This window comes from Dreissena polymorpha, chromosome 6, assembly GCF_020536995.1.
Source record: "Dreissena polymorpha isolate Duluth1 chromosome 6, UMN_Dpol_1.0, whole genome shotgun sequence".
Taxonomy (NCBI): Eukaryota; Metazoa; Mollusca; class Bivalvia; order Myida; family Dreissenidae; genus Dreissena; species Dreissena polymorpha.
Window position 1 is genome coordinate 115284684 of NC_068360.1, and position 26054 is coordinate 115310737.

Consider the following 26054-nt stretch of genomic DNA (forward strand, 5'->3'; position numbering starts at 1 on the left):
AAAGTTCAGTATTACTGTTTTCTCACAAATATCATAACTATAACGACCTTTTGCGAATCTGAAACATTTTTTTGTATTTTGACAATTGACCGCAACGTGAAAAGGCCCCTTTATTATTTTTCATTACATTACGGATATAACATCAAGTTTAGCCTGTCATTTAAACTGGCCTGCAGTCAAATATTTCCGATCCTAGCAACGCGACGTTTGTTCGATAATGTGGTGAATGCTAAACTAGATGTTCAGTGATTTCAGTTGTAAATAGTGAGATTTAATAGTGCGTTACTACATTTTGTGTAACGGTGTGTGTATTTAGCTCAGCCGATTACCTACAACATATAGGTAACATTTCATTCGTTAAGCGTACGATTACTATTTTGAAATCGAAAGTACTTTCGATTTCATTTAAACATATAACAGAAGCAAGTGCATACATATTAACTATTAACTTAACCGAAGAAAATAAATATTTTATATTCAACTAGTAATTATAGTAACGCTAATATCGTGTACCGGACAATACAATAAAACGTTAAACGTTTTTACCATAAAAATATAAATAACAATGGCAGAAGGTGGACATATCGATGCAGGTGTTGACGTGTCAAGTGACATGACAGGAGATCGCATTGTCATCCGATCTTGCGAGCCGTGTATGAGAAAAAAATCTGCAAGTACAGCTTATGTGATCTGCAAAGTGTGTAACGAACATCTGTGTGGTCCGTGTAGTCATCTTCATGAAATATATAAACCTGGACAGCATGAGCTTGTTGTCATTGAACATGTGGGTTCAGCCCCTGTTGAGGTAAACATGAAAGGTATGAATATGTGCCAAGAGCACGGTAAAACTATCAAGTTTTTCTGTGAAGACCACTCTAAACTCTGCTGCAGTACATGTGCGTTCAAACACAGGAAGTGCGACAACGTCGATGAACTGACAAATATATCAAGCCAAGAAGGACAAGAACTCAACCACTTGAACGAGACGCTTCTAAAACTGGAGAACGAAAGTGGCTCCATCATTGCGGAGTGTAAGCTATCAGAAGATGTATTAAGTGAGACCATTGCAAGCATTGCAAAACAGGTTGATGAAATGAGGGATCGTATTATCGAGCTATTTGATAAGGCAAAAACAAAGATGATTGAAGAGGCGGATGATTTTAAAGCGGATGAGATGAAGCGCTTATGCGAAATAAATAAATTTTCTTCGAACGTAAAGGAAGACATCAATGAACTCCTATCGGTTAGTTCTGCTCTTGTCGAACATGGAACACCTCAACAAAAGTATATTATCGCCAAAATTATCAATGAGAAAATAAAAGGTGTAGAAACCCATATAACCGAGCAGCGAAGCAAATTTATCACTTCAACTGTTTCCTTGGACTTCTCAGCACATTTATTATCCCTTTTTAAAGAGGAAGACGGCATTGTAAAACTGCAAGTAGAGCGACACCGTATGCATACAGGTTTGTTTGCCTGTGATACAATGCAATGGTGTGCTAAAAAAGTTACATGTCCGATGTTCTTTTATTTTTGTTGTATAGTTTTTTTTTCAATTCAGGGCTTTTTTCCATCTGTAGCAAGGGCCTTATAAAGGCCCCTCCCCCTAAGTGAATTTCTTTTAAAACATGCAATTTTCCCACAATGACAAGCTTACCTTGGGAAATGTGTTAACCTTTTACAGTTTTGTCGATAATTGTTTCCCCAAAATTAAAGGCAAGGCCCTTTCCCCAAATCAATAAAAACGCCCTGCAATGTCTGAATTGTAAATAGTGATTATGAATCACACAAGTCGTTGTTTCTTGAAATGTAATCTTTATCGCTTTGGTATAAAATTCGAATAACAACGGCTTCAATTTATCAAATCGTCACACCTTTATATTGTAATACAGTTTCGTATCTTTAACTTTTTTTATTTCAGCCCGTTCCATGTTGACCAAAACCAATCCCCACTGTATTTAATACAGACATATAAAAATATTATTTACATATATTGTCAATTCCATTAAACGGCACGTTGTACCGGACCTTGTGTGGTTTTGAAATAAACATGTTCTATTAAATAGTATTTATGCCCCCGGTTGAGTGGCATATAGCAGTTTAATTGTCCGTCAGTCCGTCCGTCTGTCTGTCCGTCCGTCCGTCCGAAAACTTTAACATTGGCCATAACTTTAACAATATTGAAGATAGCAACTTGATATTTGGCATGCATGTGTATCTCATGGAGCTGCACCTTTTGAGTGGTGAAAGGTCAAGGTCCTTCTTCAAGGTCAAAAGTCAAAACATACAATCCAAGGGAAGCATTATGCTTTAAAAGGGAGATAATTTCTAAACCTACCAAATGATATATTAAACATTCATTTCAAAGCGGCGAAATAGTGGGCGTTGTGTTTCTGACAAACACATCTCTTGTTCTTTCAGATTTGGTGCAAACATGCCCAACGGAAAATCAAGAATCTTCTGAAGTTAAACAGGAAACAACCACTTTCAATAAAAGTATGAGTAAGTGGATTTTAAGCATTGACATTGAGTCACACGATGCATATTGAAACAATACAGGGAATGTTAAAAGATTGACGAATTGACAATGTTACAACTTGTTGTCAAATATAGAAAAATAACACTGTTTAAACAAAACAAAATACACTACATACATTATACAATTATGCTTTTTATTATTTATCATAGTTTTATATTGAAACACCTAAAACGCGTTACAAACTTGAAACGATTGAATAAAATAGTTTCTGTTCCTTTCAACATTGTTGTCAACGCGTGATTTGTCTGCAAACTAAGATCTGCATATATTATAAATTTCTCTCAAGCTAATCGCTCGGGAAACAGTTTCTTTTGTTAGAATATTTACAATACAAAAGCTCTTTAATTACGTTAAATACTTCTGTTATACGGGTTAATTCTGTTCATAAAGAAATCATAGCCTTACATTAGCCGTTACCTAGCTAAATAGTGACAAAGCGTTGGATTGCATTTAAGACCAGTTGGATATACCCTGTGTATGAATTAAGATAGGAGCAGATTAGCAGTATCGAATGGTGCTCCTGGAAAGATGAAATTGTTGATGTACAATGTATCATAAATGTTATATCATGCATATAATTTATTAAATATACATGTATAACAATGCGCATGTAATCGAATTAATCGATTTGCTGTTTGTTGTAAGAGACTATATAGGTTTATGCTCTTTGGTAAGTAGTCATGGTTAAATTTACATTTTACATATGCATCCATTTAAATACTGCAACTATACAAATAATACATGTCTTCAAATTACAACCATGAATGTTTGATAAAAGATTAAATTGTGTGCTATGCGCATGGTTAAGGTTTAAGTCTTACCACTGGTTGATGTTTAACCAAACATCTCCGTTAGTTAAGTCACTATCTGTTAATATTCAAATACGTTTTGTGCAAACACTATTTTGCAAAGTAATCTTAACATTACCGTTACCCATACAAATATTTTAATTTATTAATATATACACTATAATATACAACATAAAATAAAAATACTAGTTTCAGTATTCAAAAGGTCAAGGTCATCCTTCAAGGTCAAAAGTCAAAACAAACAATCCAAGGGAAGTAATATGCTTTAAAATGGAGATACTTTCTAAACCTGCCAAATGATATACTGAACTTTTATTTCAAAGCGGCGCAATAGGGGGCATTGTGTTTCTGACAAACACATCTCTTGTTCTTTCAGATTTTGTGCAAACATGTCCAACGGAAAAACAAGAATCTTCTGAAGTTAAAGGGGCCTTTTCACAGATTTTGGCATTTTTTAACTTATTCATTAAATGCTTTATATTGATAAATGTAAACATTGGATCGTAAAAGCTTCAGTAAAAAATCAAGAATAAAATTTAAAAAAGGAAAAGAACATTGCCCGGAGCAGGTTTCGAACCAGTGACCCCTGGAGTCCTGCCAGAGTCCTGAAGTAAAAACGCTTTAGCCTACTGAGCTATTCCGCCGAGTACACATACTTGACGTATTTTATACCTTATATAAGCAATCTTCGTAGTTTCACAAAATTTAACGACAAAAACAGAACTCTCCACATTATTCAATCGTTTCGCGTTGCAACGCTTTATAATTTTTAGGTTTTCAAATCGTCAATAGATGCATATAATGGCTATATTAGACCATGGTAAATGTTCAGTATTACTGTTTCCTCACAAATATCATAACTAAAACGAAATTTTGCGAATCTGAAACAACTTTTTTCAATTTTGTCAATTTACCAAAGCGTGAAAAGATCCCTTTAAACAGGAAACAACCAATTTCAATAAAGGTATGAGTAAGTGGCTTTTAAAGCATTGACATTGAGTCACACGATGCATGTTGAAACAATAGAGGGAATGTTAAAATATTGACGAATTGACAATGTTACAACTTGTTGTCAAATATAGAAAAATAAAACTGTTTAAACAAAACAACATTACACTGCATACATTATACAATTATGTTTTTTATTAATTATCATTGTTTTATATTGAAACACTTACAAAGCGTTACAAACTTGAAACGATTGAATAAAGTAGTTTCTGTTTCTTTCAAAAATGTTGTCAACGCGTGATTTGTCTGCAAACTAAGATCTGCATATATTATAAATTTCTCTCAAGCTAATCGCTTGGGTACCAGTTTCTTTCGTTAGAATATTTGTTATACGAAAGCTCTTTAATAACTTTAAATACATATGTTATACAGGTTAATACTGTTCATTTAGAAACCATAGGCTTAAATTAGCCGTTACCTAGCTAAATATTGACAAAGCGTTGCATTGCATTAAAGACCAATTGAATAAAGGTAAAAGTCACTGTTAGTTAAATTACATATACCGTTTTGTGCTCAATGAATTAAGTTTGGATGGGGTATTGCGCTGATATGGTTTGTGTGTAGCTTACATGAAGACCTAGCCTGAGATTCCAGTTATTTGCATTAATATCCTAAACGTTGAAAACCTGGTTTCGCGGCGTTGGAATTTTTAAATATTAAGATGCTGATATTTGGGTGGGTCAAATAGATATAAGTAAGAGGAAACCCACAAAGAAGTTTTGCCGTGATATTGTTCCCCATCTTACTGGCGTCCTTTACAAGTTAAGAGTTTACTGCAAAGTTTTTGTTTTTTGGGGTTTTGGGTTGCCGTGTTCGTGTCTGAAATGTGTACAACATGGGTTAGTGTCTTAAATTAAATATTTCTGAAGTATCTCTGTACCTTAATCATTTAATGTAGATAAAGGAATGTTTTTGCATAAACACAAATGAACATTTCAAAAAGAAGTTAACATCTTTAAATTTATTTAATAAAATATCGGCATTTGTTTATATCATTTTCCAGACTGCAATTTTCACAGTGTCAGTTTGCAGCACTGATTTTACTTTACAAGATTAAATTTCATGTATGGAATCGTTCACCCCATTAACCTCCTAAGCCTGTGCTTTGTATTGCATTTTACTTTTATTGTTTACTTTTGATAAACAGTTGTAGGTCTAGGCCTACGCTGCCTAGAAGAAACTAACCCAATGCGCTTAAATAATGTTAAATATTTATTAGGATTACAGTTATTCTTGTTGCAATCTCTTGAAATTTGTAAAAAAATACTATGTTTCAGACAACACATCTAAGTACATTTGCTCATGGAAACCATTTTGTATCGTTCAAATACTTTTTTAAAGTTAAAATATAAATATAAATGAATTACAATCGTGACTTGAAGTGCTATGAATCTTTAAATAAAATTGCGTAAGTTTCCTGATACAACTAAACTTTCTGCTATCACTATGTACAGCGGATACTGTTAATAAAACCAGTATGCCAGAACATGTCATGTGCGCTCGTAGTTTGGAAAATGCTAAAACTATTTTGTTCTAAGGCATTGCAACTATTTGGTTAAGGATCTGCTTGAAAATTAACGATTTTTGTTGTTTCGTTTAAAAGTGTAAATGAATATTTAAAAAACTGTAATTTGTCGGTGTATCGAATTGGTACGATATCGACAAAACGGGCGTTATCTAAAATTAACTGCGGAGTACACACCATATATTTATTGTCAGTTTTCGATGCCGTTGTTAAAAAAAATGTCAATTTTTTATCCAAAAACTGCCGTAAATAATATGAACCATAAAAATTGATCCATCCACATAGAGTATTATATAATAACATGTTTCAAAACATCTCTTCTGTACGAACTTTCTATAATATTTGGAAATGAAAGGTCAGCGCACTACCAATCGTAGTAGGTAGCATCGCTTTAAAACACGTTCATAATATACTGTTGAGTCCACGTGAACGAGATCAGCTTCACTTAATTACATTCACTGGATACTTTTTTGTTCTTAACCTCTTATTTGATAGAGATTCATAGTACTTTCGCCAAACTTAAGCATGTTAATTTAGGTGCGGAATCAGTCAAGTCTCCAACCGGAGGATAGTTACATGTCTAAATAACATATTGGGTGTACGTGTATGAGTAAGACATATATGTTTTTAGCAATGAAAATGAAACTACATTCGAAAACATAAAATTAAAATATATATCAAAAGCTGAAACGCGTCCAAGCTTCTTGAGGACAGTCACCCAACCGGAGAAATATCCCTCTTAACGTATTGTAATTTAAAGCAACGTGCACACATATATTATTAATACTAGATTATCAATTTTAAATAATATGGTATTACTTACATATTATAATACATGTGAACACTAATAGACGATAGAATAGTGTATACATACGTCAGTAAAATAAAAATCCGCATTCCAAATTATTTTTCGGAAAAAAGTAAAAACGAGTGATTTATTATGTAACCATAAGTTTTAAAAATATGCTCATATGAGTCCTCACCCAACAATTTCTATGACATCTATAAATGGGTACAAACTTAATAGATATGCTATTTTTCCCTAGCTACTTATTCCCGCAATTTTGTGAATAATTAACGTGTGCGACTTTGACCACCCCTACGATTTCGTTCGTTTATAAATTCTAGAAAATACCGGGCGCATACGCTTATGACAAGCAATGAAGTCAATGACTCCTGTGTATACATTATTCATCATTTAAAATTGCGAAGTATTATTTAAGTCAAATACGTTAACAAACATATTTTCCTGACTTATTTCATTTGTAATAGAACAATGAAGTGATGTGATATTTGATCTACTTATTTAATGATATTCCCGATTATTTATATTGTTGATCAGACATTTTTCATTTAGGTTGTTCAAGTGACAGCGCTCTGTCAGCTCCGATTAAACCAGTCACCATGGATCTGCTTGTGTCCGTGGATATCAAACAGACTGGAGATGATAAGGAACCTTTCCTTACTGGGCTTGACTTCCTACCAGACGGGAGACTGGTAGCCGTTGATAACAAGAATTGTAACTGTATCATAATGGATGACCAACTAAAGATACTAGGAACGCCGTACAAGTTCAATACAAACCCACGTGACGTTGTATGTCTGTCTCAGAGTGAGCTGGCAGTAACGATGTTTGATAAGACAGTGCGTCTCTTGTCCGTGAGTCCTGGCAATGCCATCGAAATGACCAGGCAGATAAACACGTCGAGCGATGTCTTCTCCATATACTTCATGACCCCAGCACACATGGTTTTGAGTACATACGATGATTCACGCCCAGTGAGAATGATAACGCAGGCGGGTGTTGAGTCTGACTTTGATCGTGTTCTGTTCAATAACAAGACGTACAAATTTGCTGAGAGCAAGTGCACATATGTCCCGTCTAAGAACACATTGGTACTGACTGACAGGTACGCTCACACTGTTTACGTGTATGATACCGTTAAGGGCACGTCTAGAGCAGTCACTGATGAGAATATACAGGAACCTCGTGGAGCCTGTGTAGGGCCTGGCGACACGGTGCTGGTGTGCAGTATGATGAAGGACTCAATCGTACACCTGACTGCTGATGGTAACATTCTAGGTACCTACCCATTGGATATGAAGTGGCCGTATACCCTGTGTATGAATAAAGATAGGAACAGATTGGCAGTATCGAATGGTGCTCCTGGAGAAAGGAAATTGCGGATGTACAAAGTATCATAAATGTTAAATCATGCATAGAATTTATTGAATAAACATGTATATCAATGCGCATGTTACATGAATTAATCGATCTGCTGTTTGTTGTAAGAGACTATATAGGTTTATCCTCTTTGGAAAGTAGTCATGGTTAAATTGACATTGTACATATGCATCAATGTAAATACTGCAACTATACAAATAATACATGTCTTCAAATTACAACCATGTGTCTTATAAAAGATTAAATTGTGTGCTATGCGCATGGTTAAGGTTTAAGTCTTACCACTGGTTGATGTTTAACCAAAATTTCCGTTAGTTACGTCACTATCTGTTAATATTCAAACACTATTTTGCAAAGTTATCTTAACATTACCGTTATCCATACACATATTTTAATTTATTATTAAATACACTATAATATACAACATAAAATAAAAAAATACTTGTATCATTATTGTTAAATATTTTATTGAAAGAGAGTATGCACGATTTGGCAAATATTTATGAATTTACATAACATGTGCAAAAAATTATTATACATATATTTCAATATAAATTAAAATAACAGTTAAGAAGAACATGTGTCGGAACATGCAAAATAAACCAGATATTTAATTCTGAAATCGAAAATGTCTGTACAGTCGAATTCGCCAGCATGCATGTACGATGCGAATCTAAATTTATTTTTAGTGCAGATTCGTTCATACGACACAAAGACACAATTTAGTTTTAATTTCCTGCAACGATATCTAATCATACGACACACGAAGAAGACGAATGCTTCGGTTATTGTAGGAAAATATGTACGAAATATCACAATCGGCTCGGGACGCTAATTTGTCTTTGCAGCATTTTATGAAATTTTTCTTGCCTATTTTGTGTTATTGATACATATTTTTATCAATATATTACAATTCAACACATATAAAAGTCGCGCATACTCTCTTTAAGAAAGTGTCCTTAATATTGCTAAAATTTAATTCAATTGATAAATATCATTAACGTACATTATTCAGCGAATGTGCATTTGCGACAAAAAATATCTTAGGTAAAGATTTAACATCATTTTTTACAATGCTTTAAATCTAGACAAATGCTGTCTTGAAAATAACATACCACTTCCAAGAAACACATATGCATCAGTCCATTTAAATGCACAGCAGGTATCAGACATTGTTATAAAATCATCCTAAGTCAAAATCAAATTATAATCGTAAGAATCAAGTCACTAAAGTTAATATAACTGTTGATGCTGTAATATCATTATTCACTGAAAGAGAAACTTGGCGTGGTGGTTGATGCACTCCTCGATGAATTTAGCGATGAAATAGTAGCTATGGTCGCAACCCTGGAATAAAAATAAGGAGAAAAATATTAGCTTACACAGGTTTTACATGAGATGTTTTGAAAACATGTATGTCTTCTAAGAGAAGCCGAGCGTCAATCAACTGTGCATTTTTTAAATGATCTTGTAATATTGCTTTCCCGAAGTGACCCTTACTTTGGATTTCTTGCTCAATTGATCACCATTTTTATACAGGCCTTCCTTCACTAAATATTAACCAGGACAAGCATTATCATACCTTTAAGGGGCTTGTTAACAGATTGATGCATTTTTCGAACAATCTCATCCAATACGTTTACTATTTAAGCTCTTAGTGCTTTAAATTGTCGTCACTAATTACAATTGCAAGAAAAAAATTGAATTAAAAGTTTTGCCTTCCCCATAAGTCCAACACAAGACTTCTGGAATCAAAAGTGACGCCCATGACCTTGACCTTTGACCTGTTAACCTCAAAATATAAAGGTGTTTTTCTTTAATAACAAGTAATAATTATACCAATGTACATGATTGCTTGTCAACGAAGTCTCTTTGTAGCGTGCATACACAAAATGGTTTACATGTCATGTAACAAGCACCTTGTGACCTTGAACAACTGTACAACGGACATGGTCGAAGCAGGATACCCCTCATATTTTTAAGTGGGACATTATTTTGATAAATTTTAAGTAAAAAGCGTTGTTTTGCAAACCATTGTGATGTGCAGATTTAGTAAAACAGAGACTGGCAGCATAGCACAAGAGTTACTTTTATGGCTAAGTTTCTGCTAAGCAATATTTGTAATGGTACACATTTTACATTTTATTTCTTTAACATACAACTTTAAAACTTTAAAAGTTGTTGAAACAAAACAAATACGCGGTTTCCTCATGTATTCTCAGATTGATCGGCACATTGTTGGACGCACATGCAGCTGACAGATTGACAGGCAGGTGTTGTTCTTCCACATAGAAGTTGTCTGCCTTTCCTTGGTCTACAAGCATATTTAGGGCCGGACCAGTGTACTTCTTCACGAGTTCCGTGGCTTTATACGCCTGTGGGAAAATAAATTAAACACAATGCTTTGATGACTATGATGATTGCAATGATAACAACAGCAATATTAATGGTGACCATGGCAATATTGACAATACAATTAATGACAAGGCTAATAAAAACTGTGTCTATGTAGATTAAATCAAATCATATTAAAGATGGGTCACTTGGACTTACTGAATCTCAAATGAAAATCTATATACCAATAACGCTAGTTCTATGCAATGTTTCCCTGTCAAAGCCTTGAAATATTGATGGAGCCTTACAAGGTCAAACAAGAGTGAAATCACAATGTGCCTTACATTATTCGTTAGTCCTTGCAAGTAAAGTTGTAATTCGGAACTCTCCAGTCTGGGTTTTTCTGATATTTGAGAACGCGCGGTAGGTACAAACAAAAGCTGACTAGCATATTTTAAAAGAGAGTGAATCAATAATTTCTCTTATCTCTGAATCATAAACACCACTATTTCTGCTCAAACGTTCGTTATAGTTCATAACAATACCATGATTTAATCATTTGTCTTTAGATGAACTCGATCGTGTGTAATTGGTAAGACTACTATGTAGCACGATATAATCCTGCATCTACATGTAAACAACTTCGGTCACGTATCTATGTGATTGCATTAACTGTGCGTAGGCCTGGGCATACAGTTTAAATGGAAGTTTGTAAACGAAACTACCAGTACATTGACTCCATCGTATGTATATTATCCTATTCAAATACATTTAAAATCATATAGACAAGTACCAAACAACAAAAACCTTACTATCCTCAGTCCATTCGTAGTACTTGAACTAATATGTCGCTCCATATCGATTAGATATTGATATGTCTATTGATATAGCTCTATTGTGATGCTTTTCTTTAATCTAATCTCAAAAGCAAAGAAAATTATTCGTTAAAGACTAAGACTTTAAGATAAGAAGGCACATCACTAACGAACTTTACCATACATTTCTTTTATTTGCTATATCTGTAAAGCATGCCGAAAAGTCAAGAACATGAATAATGTTTTTCAGAAGAAATATTGCATGTGTCAAGCCGTTTGTATAGGCTCCTTCATTACCATACAGCTGACAAAGTCTGTTTTTCATGTCTGTTAAGGATGTTAACTACTGGACCAATTCGTATAGGCGGCTGTACATCTGAACAGTGTATTTAGACTTTAATCATGTATTAAAAGTCTGACATACATGTATAGCAGTGTTAGATTTGTTATGTGTAATTATTAATAATGATAGTAATAACAACAAAAGACTTGAACTTTGACATTTCCTACAGGAAAAACTACTGTCGTTTAAATACTTATTATCCACTACTGAATGGGAAGCGATATCGACGTTACTGGTCATTACTGTATCAATGACAATGTTTGTACCTCCCGCGCGCGCTCAGAAATCGGAAAAACCCACAGCACGCGAGATCCGAATTAAACCTATTGAAAAGGCCTTGTATGGTAAAGATAATGAGGAATGCACTCACTGCTTACCTGCCATTTAGACTGGTCCCCTCCCAGATATCATGTGAAAGCTGTGATTACCAACGGTGCTTTGATTGGGTTGGAGATAGTGGACACTGCACTCACATACTGGAACTTGCCCTGATTCTTTAATTCACAGACGAGTGCCCCATGCCCTCCCATGCTGGAACAGCAAATTGTTATAGAATTTAGTTTATAGGGGTATTTCAGTCATATCATGGCAGTAACCTAACCTATTAACATCGATATTAAGTGAACATGGTTCACTGGTACAATATGTTCACAGTCCCAGCAAATAGTGACTGTGCTATTTGAATCAGACAGATATAAGTGCATGCTATGTTGCAAGGATGACAATTTAAACTTGATTTTGTATGTTTACTTTAACCAGAGCAAAACGCTTTTGCTGACGAATGGGTAAGTTGGATGGCTCAGACCAAGGAAAAGTTTAGCTAAACAAGAGGGCCTTCACAATGGACCCAAAGACATATAGACCCTTAAAGCGCTCAATAAGCACTATGTGCTAGGGTGAGCCAAAAATATAAACATGGGATCCTTATCCACCACGAGATGATGTTTTGCCTACAAGGTCAATCACCCCATCTAAAATGTCAAGGTCACACCTTAAGTTCAAAGGTTTAGTCTGGCTAAAAAAAAAAGACTGTAAGTTGATCGTTTATCAAGCAATTTTAAAGTTTACCGTGACACCTGTCATCATTTTAATGCAAAAGGATACCAATTGTGCAGCTTGCACAAAAAAGGAAAGTGAGAGGCAGAAACAAATGATCAAATTCCATTTTGCACTTGAAACAGAAAAATATTCTTTTGTTGAAGAAATTTCTATACGAGTGTAACATCCTGAGTTGGGAAATCGTTAAGATCTTAAAAAGGGAGTCTTTGGTCCTCATTTTGAGAGAAAGTACTGTGCTTAATTTGCATTTAATCATTTTATCTGCTGGGTACATACCTATGACCAAATATGGGCATGTTTTCTGGCAACTGCTAAAATTGTCATTTATAACGTCTGGCAACTGAAACAAAGAACAAATACATGAATTGCCGGAAAAAAAGTTATTGGCGAACATTATTGTTTTTCAAGCATTCACATTTATTCAGATTTAAAGTAGAATGATGCGAGGCAAGATGCCTGAAACTAAATGGCTTTACTTGAGATTGTCTTGGAGGTTTGTGTACTTTTTGCTGATTTGTAATCGTTGAGTCTTAGTGGTTTTCACACAGTTCATTTCACTCTGGATCAGCAGACGATTTATTTCATAAATCAATCTCTGGGTTAATGGTCGCCATCTTTCGAACTACTTTAAAAAGTACAACAACAACAATAACAGTAGGAGACAAGTTTAATTGCGAAAAGTTGAAAAATTGAGTACATGTGTCACGGTTGTTGAGTGAAATAGTGTTATTTTCAACTGTGTATGAAGCATGTGAACTGGTAGTGGAATAACCGATTTGTTGGTGGAAATGGAATTTAGAAATATATCTAATAATTCATCATCGTGTAGAATTATCATCAGCATCATTTCTGTGGAACATTGCACTATTCAAAATACAAGTGTTTCATAGCTATGGTGCTTTTGACATAGTTCACTAACCATCAAGACTGAAATGATTCATGCACACAGGTAAAGTAAATAATTGAATGTGTGCAGAATGTTTATTTTTTTACAAATTATTATTTAATTTGACCAATTTATTTTAGATTGATTGCACTGAAACTCAAAGTCTAAAGCTTAGTAAGACACTTAAGCCAGTTTTCTGAGAAGAAACAATACTTGTTCAGAGTATAGCAGGCACATGCGGCCTCTGGTTTATTTATTTGGCCTCGGCCTTTAACCTGGGTCGCTTTGATTTCAGGTGTTTAGCCCCCATATCAACAAGGCTCTTGACCCTATATGTAGTTATTCATATTGTTTAAAGATTTTGAGAACCCTCACTCGGTGCCAGTGGGGATAAAACAGGGACCTTCTTATAGCTAAATGAATGCATCAAATATGCCAGCAACACTTTATAATCAATAACTTTATAATTGATGATTCTGTTCTTTTAACTACATTGCTAATTTACCAAAACAATGTGAAACACATTTGTATGCCCCCAAAGGAGGGCATATAGTGATCGCACTGTCCGTCTGTCTATCCGTCACACTTTGCATTTAGGTTTCGAAAAAATGCTCATAACTTCTATGTCGCTTCAGATGTAACATTCATATTTGGTATGCATGTGTATATGGACAAGGCCTTCCCATACACACACAAATTTTGACCCCTTTGACCTTGAACTAAGGGTCGGCGTTTAGGTTTTGAAAAATGCTCATAACTTTTATTAAAGCGTTTATCGGGGGCATATGTCATCCTACGGAGACAGCTCTTGTTTTTGCTACTGTCCTCTGCACAAACCATGATATATCTGCTTATATGCATCCAACCAAATCAGTAAAACTATTTGTCACTTAATTACAGTAAACTTATTGCATGTTAACTTTTCAACAATATATATATATACATGTATATATAATTATACATAACAGATCTTGAAAAAAACACACATCAAACTTCAAATTGTTTTAGTAAATTATAGGCTTTAATTGGTATTGTGACATTGACACCACTCATGCATGCGACTAAACAATTATACAACTATGGAACACATTATTTATGAGAAATTCAAATACATCAACATATCGTCTCAGATTTAAGGCAGATAATCTAGTGCTTTTTTGCTGCCATTTTTACTATTACACATATTTTCATTTTATGTTATGATGCATTGATCTTGTTTCTAAATTAACCAAGCAATCATGTTAAACTTTTGAAGAAAGATGTTGTCTGATAAATATAGAAAATATAATCACTACAAAGTGAACAAAATTCAGTTGAATACTGTGACCAACAAAGATTTGCCAAAGAGCAATTCAGATCATGATTTAAATTAAATACAAGTAATATGAAAGTCTGCCTATTGGATCCCAGTTAAGACTTATTTGTCAAATCTGCACATTAATTTTCCCTTAGCCATGTAGAATTGGGGACTAAATACCATCAAGTCATGTAAAAAGGAGCAGGGTATAGCACGCTGCTATTGATCTCTTGAGCTTTCACATGAATTTTACGGGCAATTTTCATACAACAAATGATATTATATAGTGTAATGATAAAGCATTATGAGCACAAATTATACCTCTTACTAGTGGTGCAAAAATCATTTAAGTGTCACATTTCAAAAGAAAATTTATATAAAAAGGTATTATTAATTGTTAAAACGTTATAAAAGGTTATTTCAATTCACTAAAGCATTTAATTACAAGAACAAGTGCATTTTATGTCAATTACAATACATGTAACAGTATTGGCATTGTATTTATCTGCATTTGATGTGCATTTAATACACTTAAAAATGCAGACAAGACACACTTCTAACAGAAACAAATGTATTTTTTTCTGCATTTTTCCAGCATTAATACTCTTCAAGTGTATCTTTTATCGTCCCAAATACACTTTACCAGGAAAAAGGTATTTTAAAAATGCATTTTTAGTTTGTTTTAAGTATATTTTCAAATGCATTAAGACACTCTTTTCTTTTGCAAAAAATGTTGAACAAAAACTTGAAAATATTTAATATACTAAAGTGTAGTAATAATTAAAGTTTTGTATGAGCATCAAAAACAGTGTCAAATTCATACCAGTGCCTATTTAGTAGCAGTAGGCCTTATATGGTCTACTTGTGGTAGAAATAATGCATTTTGTATAATACAACATACATAAATTAAAAAATACAGCTGCCCATACAGTTCAATACAATGTTCAATTAACTGCACTATGCAAAGTTGAAATATGACATGACGCTTGGAATAATCTTTTCAATAATGAATAATATACTGTTTTAATTTATAAGTGAAATAGACACTTGCATATAAAAACTGATTTTACATCAAAACTAAATGTTTAATTTGATTTTTAGCTCCACTGGCCAAAGGTCCTGTGTCCATCGTGCATCCATGCATAAACTTTTCCTTTAAACGTCTTCTCCTAAACTACTGGTCCAATTCTGATGAAATTTCTTAGGAATGTTCCTGGGGTGAACCTCTTTCAAATTTGTTCAAATTATGCCCCTGGGGTCAAATTTGACTCTGCCCTGGGGGTCACAAAATTGAAAATTTGCTTAAATAAGGCCTATTTTGTGAAAACTTTCAAAATCTCCCGTCCATAACCATTGGGCCTAGGGCTTTCAAATTTGGTATGTAGAGACATCTAATAGTCCTCTACCAAATTTGTTCAAATTATACCCTTGGGGTCAAATTTGACCCTGCCCCGGGGGTCACAAAATTGAACATATGCTTATATAGGGTATATTTTGTGAAAACTTTACAAATCTTCTTGTCCATAACCATTGGGCCTAGGGCTACCAAATTTGGTATGTAGTGGCATCTTATAGTCCTCTACCAAGTTTGTTCAAATTATGCCCCTGGGGTCAAGTTTGACCCTGCCCCGAGGGTCACAAAATTGAACATATGCTTATATAAGGCCTTTTTTGTGAAAACTTCAAAAAAATTCTTGTCCATAACAATCCGGCCTAGGGCTATCAAATTTGGTATATAGTGACATCTAAAAGTCCTCTACCAAATTTGTTCAAATTTAATCCCTTGGGTCAAATTTGACCCTGCCCCGGGGGTCACAAAATTGAACATATGCTTATATAATGCCTATTTTGTGATAACTTAAAAAAAAATCTTGTCCATAACCATTAGGCCTAGGTCTACACAATTTGGTATGTAGTGACATTGTATAGTCCTCTACTTAGTTTGTTCAAATTATGCCCCAGGGGTCAAATTTGACCCTGCCCCGGGGGCCACAAAATCAATTATATGCTTATATAGTGCCTATTTTGTGAAAATTTTAAAACTCTTCTTGTCCTTAACCATAAGGCATAGGGCTACCAAATTTGGTATGTAGTGACATGTTATAGTTCTCTACCAAGTTTGTTCAAATTATGCCCCGTGGGTCAAATTTGACCCTGCCCGGGGTCACAAAACTGAACATACACTTATATGGGGCCTATTTTGTGAAAACTTTAAAAATCTTGTTGTCCATAACCATTGGGCCTAGGGCTACCAAATTTGGTATGTAGTGACATCTAATAAACCTCTACCAAATTTGTTCAAATAATGCCTCTGGGGTCAACTTTGACCCTGCCCCGGGGGTCACACAATTGAATAAACGCTTTTAAAGCGCCTATTTTGTGAAATTTTTAAAAATCTTCTTGTCGAAAACCATTTGGACTATGGCTATCAAATTTGGTATGCAGTAACATCTTAAAGTCCTCTACCAAGTTTGTTCAAATTATGCCCTTTGGGTCAAATTTGATCCTGACCCGCATGTCACAAAATTGAACATTATATACGCTTATATCTTGCTTATTTTGTGAAAACTTTAAAAATATTCTTGTCCTTAACTCTAGGACCTAGGGCTACCACATTTTGTATGTAGTGAGATAAAGTAGTCCTCTACAAAATTTGCTCAAATTATGCCCCTGGGGTTAAATTTAACCCAGCCCAGAAGGTCACAAAAGTGTACATGTGCTTAAATAGGGCCTATATTTAAGTATTTGCACATGCAGAGAAATTTGTTTCAGCCTTTTTCAGCAGTGGAGCGATACAGGGCCATCATGGCCCTCTTGTTTAAATACTCAAAAAATGAAACCGGTTTCATGCTTGCATGAACACAGTTTATAAATGCTGTCAGAATTATAAAATATGCAATTACTATAAATACAAATGCCAGGGAAAAGTGCTTTTTGTACTAAAAAATTCGAATGAATATTACAATAATACATTCTGAATACTTTAGTATGTAATTAACAGTTTTGTCTGAAAAAATCACTAAATTTTATATATTTATTCAAATTCACATAAATCATATTTCAAAAACACATAATTACTTCAAATCCTTTCACACAATACTGAAAAAAATGCAGTTTCTGATTGTTATTGATTCTTTATTAATTTATACATGTACCATTTTTTAATCTTGATGCATCCTCAATTGTATAATGCACATCTTAATCTGTTTTAACAATTATAATATAAAGATTAAGGCTGACTCAGTAAAATAATAATCCATGATTTCTGCAGTACTTGCAGACAAACTAGGAATACTGCTGTGATATTATCTATCTATCTAATAGGATATAAATTTGGCTTCAATAGAAAAAAATCAAAGCATACACATGTATAAAATGTGTATGTATATATTAGTTAAACTTAAATTGATTGACCATCGATAAAAAGATATTATAATATATGTATATATATATATATATCCTTGTAAAACTAAAAATTAAATATGTATGTTTCTATTACATCATTTAGGACTTTTATTTTCAGACAAAGTAGAGTGAAGCTTAAAACAGTATCCAATTGTAACAGTCAATTTTGAGAAAATCAACCTTATAATTATTTTCTGTGTTGGTCAATGTCATAATTTGTATAAAATGTATATTGAACTGGAAGTTTTCTTTATTTTAAATGATAACATTTGCTTGGTCAGCCATAATTGTCACAATCAAGTGGGGTTTTTACACTGTAGTTTTCTCACTGACTATGGGTTTGTTCCGAGAATGAGCCACACAAAGTATCGTTGGGGAGATGAGTTGTCAATTTTATGTTTATCAGTCTTTCATAATCCAGTATACCTGTAAAAAGGGAATTTGTAACTAATAATCACACAATATACACAATTACAATTGTATGCATTTAGATTTATTTAGTACTGCACATTAATCATTTTCCAAAAATATGTAGCAACATTACATTATATAATGCTGCAATACTAAAGTAATTTACTAATTAAAGGTCGCTGATGTGTAATGGATGTGGTGTCCACCTAATGATCTGGAGGTCACTGGTTTGATCCCTAGTGTGGGAGCATTCTTAAGAAATCTCCAAGAGACACCCAAGTACTGGTTCTAGGCCCAGGAAACGAACTCAATAGCATTTCACATACATGTACGTAGTTAGTACTTTAAATTTAATCGAACTAAAAATGGGTTAAAACTAACAACTGAAACCCTTATTAATACATTTTATTTTGAATCAAGCAAATGTGCAAATTCATTAAAAACAATGAGTAAAATTTAAAAATTCTACTTTAAAGTAATCATGATAATTTAGATCATTTTCAGAATATTTAATGATGATAATGATACAATTATATATTCCCTAAATGATAAAAATAAAACACGTTAATTTATGAAAAAAACGTTTTAATTTTATCAATATCATGTTAATTACAACTAGATACAGGCAATTAGATCAGAAACGTGCATTAATTATATTAATGAACAACGCAGACATTTGTAGTGATTTATGGTCACTATTTGATTAACGTTCTATACATGACCTGTCATAAAAGGTATTTTTTAGCCAGTACTACAATCGGCAATGATAGTCTGTATTGCATACATATTCCAACGTCTATTATTGATTCGCTTCCTCAAACTGAACAAATATTTAATGTTTACATCGCGAAACGTAATGCATCCAGTTTCACTTTCGGTTTGGTTGGTTTTGTAAACACCGTAATTTCATCTCAAAAATTGGATGATAGGGTGATTAAATAATAATGGAAAAGTAAATCACTTGGATAATAGGTCAAAATGCAACACAAATGAACGTTAATAGTGCTATTTATATCAAAGTTTCGGTAAAAAGTTTGGCGCTAGTTCAACGCGCATCGTATACAGCCTCATAACAATAGACTGACAACCTTTTGGGTAGTAAAGTAGTAATACAAGGCAATACGGCGACCGTTAGCCACGAGGCCTATCTTACGGAGGAATCCGAGATAGCCGATGTATCACGATTGAGTTCATTTCTGTATTGTGAACATTTGTGGTGATTTACATTTATTCTGACAGTATTTATCAAGCTGAACTTAAGCATGATAAACAAAACATGGAAAATTGAATTGTCCTACACAATAAGGACGCTTAAACATTTAGATAAAAAGTTCATAAAAAGGTTTTATTCAAATCTCGCCTACCTCTTTTGTAACATATGAATATATGCTATAGTTGGTCTTCCATTTCTCCTCTCTAGCATCCACAAATAATGCCTGCCCCACACTCAAAGTCCCAGTTGTCGTCTTCACCTTCAATGTTTACACCACCTGTAACGTCAATGACACATTATCGTTGTTGATTGACTAAACACTTCATGTACTCATCTTGTAAAAACCAATACACAAAACAGGATCTAAAAACTGACCAGTTGCAAAAACATTATTTGCAAAATAGTCCTACTGTTATGAAAAAACCTGAACCATGTGAACTTATATATAGAGCCTTTCTCTAAAAAGGATATCTTTAGAATGATGAAGTTTATATTTACCCTTGCTAATTCCATCCTCTTTCTTAACTTTGTCCATATGTGTGGTCCCTAAAATGGATATTAGATGTAGGCCCTTGCCAAACAATAAGCCATGATGACCCTGAAGCCCTTATCTGAGATCAACGTGCACACATTGCTAAAAAATAACTTTGTAACCAGTTTTGGATCAACACTTGACGCAGAATCAACTTGGTCTAGATATTGTTAAGATTAACATTCTGACCAAGGTCCATCAAGGTTGTGCCATAAATTTCGTTTCTACATTTGAACATCATCATCATCATTTTTTTACCGCATTCGAACCAGATTCAAATTTGACCTATAGATTGTCAAGATTACAATTCTTACAAAGTTAAATCAATGTCCATTTTGATTGCCAACATAAAAATTCAAAGTTTATTCGAAATTTAGTCATAAATGTGGCTTCTAGAGTGGTAATGGTAACACGATTTTGTTAATGATTTTACATAGTTTTCGGACACACAAGCCGAATTTCAAAAAGACATATAGATTTTCAAGATGATCATTCTGTCTAAGTTTTATCAAGACTGAGGAAAAAAGTAATTTGCTTAAGGGTGAAAAAGCACAAAGTCGGATACTAAATATAGACTGATAATAAAAGGCTTTAGCAGTTTAATCTGAACATGCACCCCATGCATCAAGTCGATACTCACGTGGACTAGTATAAGCGCCACCAAGATGATTCCCTTCTATGAAGCTACACGCTGGGTACCAGCCTCCGTAATAAAATTCTGCTAAGTGCAAATCAGGCCTGTAAGTACACAATCAGTATGGAACCAGTGGTTTATCATTTTACACCAGTTGTTTATGGTAAATTATGTTCTATGAATGCTCATTTGTACAGATCTGGTTTATACTGTTCTGTGTTTTGATAGTTTTTTTTATCTACCGAGTATTATCATATGCGTTAGAAAATTGGGTATGGTTATTATTAACCTACGTTCAAATAAATGGGACATCATCGTTGTTGTAAAAAAGACACAGAAAAGAAAAGAAACTTTAGCTTCAGTTAACACTATGTGGTTTTATGTTGCACATAGTTACATAATATCAAAAGCTCTACTTTTTGTTATGGCAGCATAACTTAATGAAGTAGCAGTATTGTATAATGTTCCACTAGTGGAAATATAGAAGGTTTTGACCGAGTCAGCATGTATGCAATAAACTAACCAATATTGATTCAGAGGAAGATATTGTGTATGTTTAAAAGCGTTACATATCTTCTCTTGCGTTCAGAAAATGTAACCAATCATTTGGTGTACTCTTATTACAGATCACCTTGCTCTAAAATGAACCTTTTGTTGCTGATTACCATTTGAAAACCTCAAACAAATTTCGTTAGATGACAAATCTATTATTGCAGCCATTGTTGTATTACTGGAAAGAATCCTGTCATGTTGATATTTTCAGTATTTAAAAAGATGGTTCCAGATGATTTTTGAAATAATGGGTTTTAAAGAAAGTAAAGGATCCCAAGCTGTTCAAGTCAAAATTTTAATTTTTAAGATTCAGATGCGCATGTTTTAATCGAAAACATTTACAATAACATGGAGTAATATATATTTAATCAAGTAATTTTGATTTTTAATGAAATACCCCATGTTAAACTTTTAAGTTCATGATCGATCGTTATTTTTACTCACTTTCGCTTAAACTGTACAAAATCCATCTCAGCAATACAGCTCATAAAAGTGGTAGCTTTCTTGCACAGTAAAAATACATTGATATATGTTAAAGAATTCACATTGAAACACTATAATATAGTTTCGTGATGATTATTAACAATCGTCCTTAATAATTATACAATTGTATAAGACAGTTTACAAGTCGTGGTACACATTGGTGTACTATGTGTAATGTATCAAACACACTATTCACATGTTCATGCATTTCTCGTTTAATACAATTAGGTTTTGGTTTAGTTTTGTTCAATTTAGTTGGAGTTTTGGCCGTTTTCAACATTATTACACTCATACTTAGGCGGCAGGTTAAACATCTGGAACCTTTCCGGGGTTTGCTTGTTTATTAGTGCTTATTGCACATATTGATGCCAATAACGGCATACTTCCCTACTTAAATGAAACCGAGGGAGTGGGAGAAAGAATTTCATGACCAACCTCACACACGTTATGTGACCGGTCCGGAAATCGAACCAGCAAACAGCTTACTAACTTAGTGCGCAAGTCCGGCAATCTAATTATTTAAGACTCAATTAATTGAACATAATGACACATTGACAGTCATTTAGTCAAACTATTTTCCTGTGCGTTAGTACGTGGCCATTGTTAAATTTGCATTTCTGATCACTAAATAACTCATTGACGTCAGTAGAAAGTTATCAACGTATAAGTATTAGTCTTAAATGTCAAATCAAATTCAATAAGCGCATATTGAGTAAAGAACACATTAAAACACTTCTACATTCAGTTCATCAGAAAAAATAAGAGCAATGTTTCATTACATTACGGATATTAAAACAACTTAAACATGGTCTGTATTAAAAGCAACGAGATTGGCCCAGCTACGTTCATCAAGTTAATATTGTCAGATTTAACATTGCTTTTAATTACTACATGTTGTGTATCAATGTGTGTATTTAGCACAGCCGATTACTTACAAAAAATAGGTAACATAACATTAATTACACGAACGATTATTATTTTGAAATAGAAAGTACATTTATAAATAGTACTTTCGATTTCATATAAACATATAACAGGTTAATGGAGAAGCAAGCGGTTAAATATTAATTAAACAAAGAGGAATAATATTCAACGAGCATAACAGTAACGCTAAAATCGTGTACCGGACAATACAATAAATCATTTTTTACCAAAAAATACAAATAACAATGGCAGAAGGTGGACATATCGAGGCAGGTGTTGACGTGTCAAGTGACATGACAGGAGATTGAATTGTCATCCGATCTTGCGAGCCGTGTATGAGAAAAAAATCTGCAAATACAGCCTCTGTGATCTGCAATGTGTGTAACGAACATCTATGTGGTCCGTGCAGTCATCTTCACGAAATATATAAACCTGGACAGCATGAGCTGATTGTCATTGAAAATGTGGGTTCATCCCCTGTTGAGGTGAACACGAAAGGTATGGATATGTGCCAGGAGCACGGTAAAACTATCAAGTTTTTCTGTGAAGACCACTGCAAACTCTGCTGTAATACATGTAATACATGTGCGTTCAAACACAGGAAGTGTGACAACGTCGATGAACTGGCAAACATATCAAGCCAAGAAGGAGAGGAACTTAAAGACTTGAACAAGACGCTTCTACAACTGGAGAACGAAAGTGGCTCCATCATAGCGGACTGTAACCTATCAGAAGATGTATTGAGTGAGACCATTGCAGGCATTGCAAAACAGGTTGATGAAATGATGGAGCGTATTATCGAGCTATTTGATAAGGCAAAAACAAAGATAATGGAAGAGGCGGATGATTTTAAAACGGAGAAGATCAAGCGATTAGGCGAAATAAATAAATCGTCTTCAAAAGTGAATGAAGACATCAATGAACTGTTGCCGAATAATTCTGCTCTTGTGGAACATGGAACACCTCAACAAAAGTATATCATGGCCAAAATTATCAAGGAGAAAATAAAATATATAACATGCAATATAACCGAGCAGCGAAGCAAATTTATCGTTCCAACTGTTTCCTAAGACTTCTTAAAACAGTTATTATCCGTTCTTAAAGAAAAAAAAGGCATTATAAAACTGCAAGTAGAGCGACACCTCCCGCACACAGGTTTGTTTTTCTGTGATACAATAAAAACCTTTTGCTAAAAAAATACACGACCATTAATTGATGTTTAGCTTTTGCAATGTGTTAATTTTTTATGGTGGATATGAATTACACAAATCGTTGTTTGTTGAAATGTAATGTGACAAGCTTTGGCATAAAATTTTAATTACAACGCCTTCAAGTTATCAAATCGTCACACCTTTATATTGTAATACAGTTTCTGATCTTAAACACTTTTATTTCAGTCCGTTTAATGTTGACTAAAGCCAATCCCTACTGTATTTTATACACTCATATAAAACAGATTATTTAAATATATTGTCAATTCCATTAAACTGCACGTTGTCCCGGACCGTGTGTGGTTTTGAAATAAACATATACACTTTTTTATAGTTTTTTCTTTCAGGTGTTGTGCAAACATATACGACGGAAACACACGAATCTTCTGTAGTTAAACAGGAAATAACCAATTTAAATAAAGGTATGAATACGTTGCTTTTTAAGAATTGACATCGAGTCACATTATTTGTATATTAATACAAAACAGGGAATGTTCAATGATTGACGAAATGACAATGTTACAACTTTTTTTGTCAAATAATAAAGTGATATTATTCGCATTTTTCAATGTTGAATTGAGCTGAACAGAATTAACAGGTAAAAAGAGTTAGTTAAAATGTGGTAGCTGATAAATTATCTGCAACTCATCTTGCTACCAGTTGTTTATTAATATATATATATTATATTCGATATTTTAATTGACTGTTCCAGTTCTCTGAGCCGAGCGGAACTGTCTTTTTTATTATTTTGTTATTATCATTTCTGTCGTCAGTTGTAAAAACGAAGGTACGGTTGATATTCAAATGCATTTTTGTTCTCTTTCCGGGATATTGTTTTAGTATGTTGATCCTGCATTAACAAATATACGTGTATATGATGTGAAAACATTAAAAATAAACAACAGTTGCAATAGACACATATAAACATAGCATATACTGTTAGATGCGCATAATTTCAAATAATAAATAAAATAACTGTTTTAACAAAGAGTACTATTACACTACATACATTATACAATCATGTTTTTTATGAGTTATCATAGTTTTATATTGATACACATAGACAGCGTTACAAACTTGAAACGATTGAATAAAATGTGTTTCTGTTCCTTTCAAAATATTTTTGTCAACGCGTGATTTGTCTGCAAACTAAGATCTGCATATTATAAATTTCCCTAAAGCTAATTGTTCGGGTAACCGTTTCTGTTGTTAGAATATGTGTTATACGAAAGCTCTTTAATTACGTTAAATATATCTGTTATACGGGTTTATACTGTTCATTTAGAAATCATAGGTGTAAATTAGCCGTTACCTAGCTATATAGTAACAAAGCGTTGCATTGCATTTAAGACCAGTTTGATATAGGTAAACGTCACTGTTAGTTAAATTACATATACCGTTTTGTGCTCAATGAATTAAGTTTGGATGGGGTATTGCGCTGATATGGTTTGTGTGTAGCTTACAGGAAGACCTAGCCTGAGATTCCAGTTATTTGCATTAATATCCTAAACGTTGAAAACCTGGTTTCGCGGCGTTGGTATGTTTAAATATTAAGATGCTGATATTTGGGTGAGTCAAATAGATGTTAGCAAGAGGAAACCCACAAAGAAGTTCCGGTGATATTGTTTCGTGTGAAATTAGCTTCATGGCGTCCTTTACAAGTTCAGAGTTTACTTGAAAGTTAGGGGTTTTGGTTTGCCGTGTTCGTGGCTGAAATGTGTACAACATGGGTAAGCGTCTTAAATTAATTTTTTCTGAAGTATCTCTGTACCTTAATCATATCATGTAGATAAAGGAATGGTTTTGCATAAACACAAATGAACCTTTCAAAAAGAAGTAAACATCTTAAAATCTATTTAATAAAATAGCGGTTCATTTTTCAGACTGCA

At 33.7% G+C, this 26054-nt stretch overlaps 1 protein-coding gene and 1 pseudogene across 1 annotated transcript; one reads left to right on the top strand and one right to left on the bottom strand.

The window, feature by feature from the left end:
- The first annotated feature begins 565 nt into the window (after window positions 1–565).
- LOC127836015 (uncharacterized) lies at window positions 566–8086 on the top strand. Its single transcript, XM_052362435.1, has 3 exons — window positions 566–1466; window positions 2422–2502; window positions 7239–8086. The coding sequence occupies exons 1-3, from the start codon at window positions 566–568 to the stop codon at window positions 8084–8086; spliced, it is 1830 nt and encodes a 609-aa protein (XP_052218395.1).
- A 1246-nt stretch (window positions 8087–9332) lies between these two features.
- Window positions 9333–21663, bottom strand: LOC127836016 (S-formylglutathione hydrolase-like; annotated as a pseudogene).
- Window positions 21664–26054: the final 4391 nt, after the last annotated feature.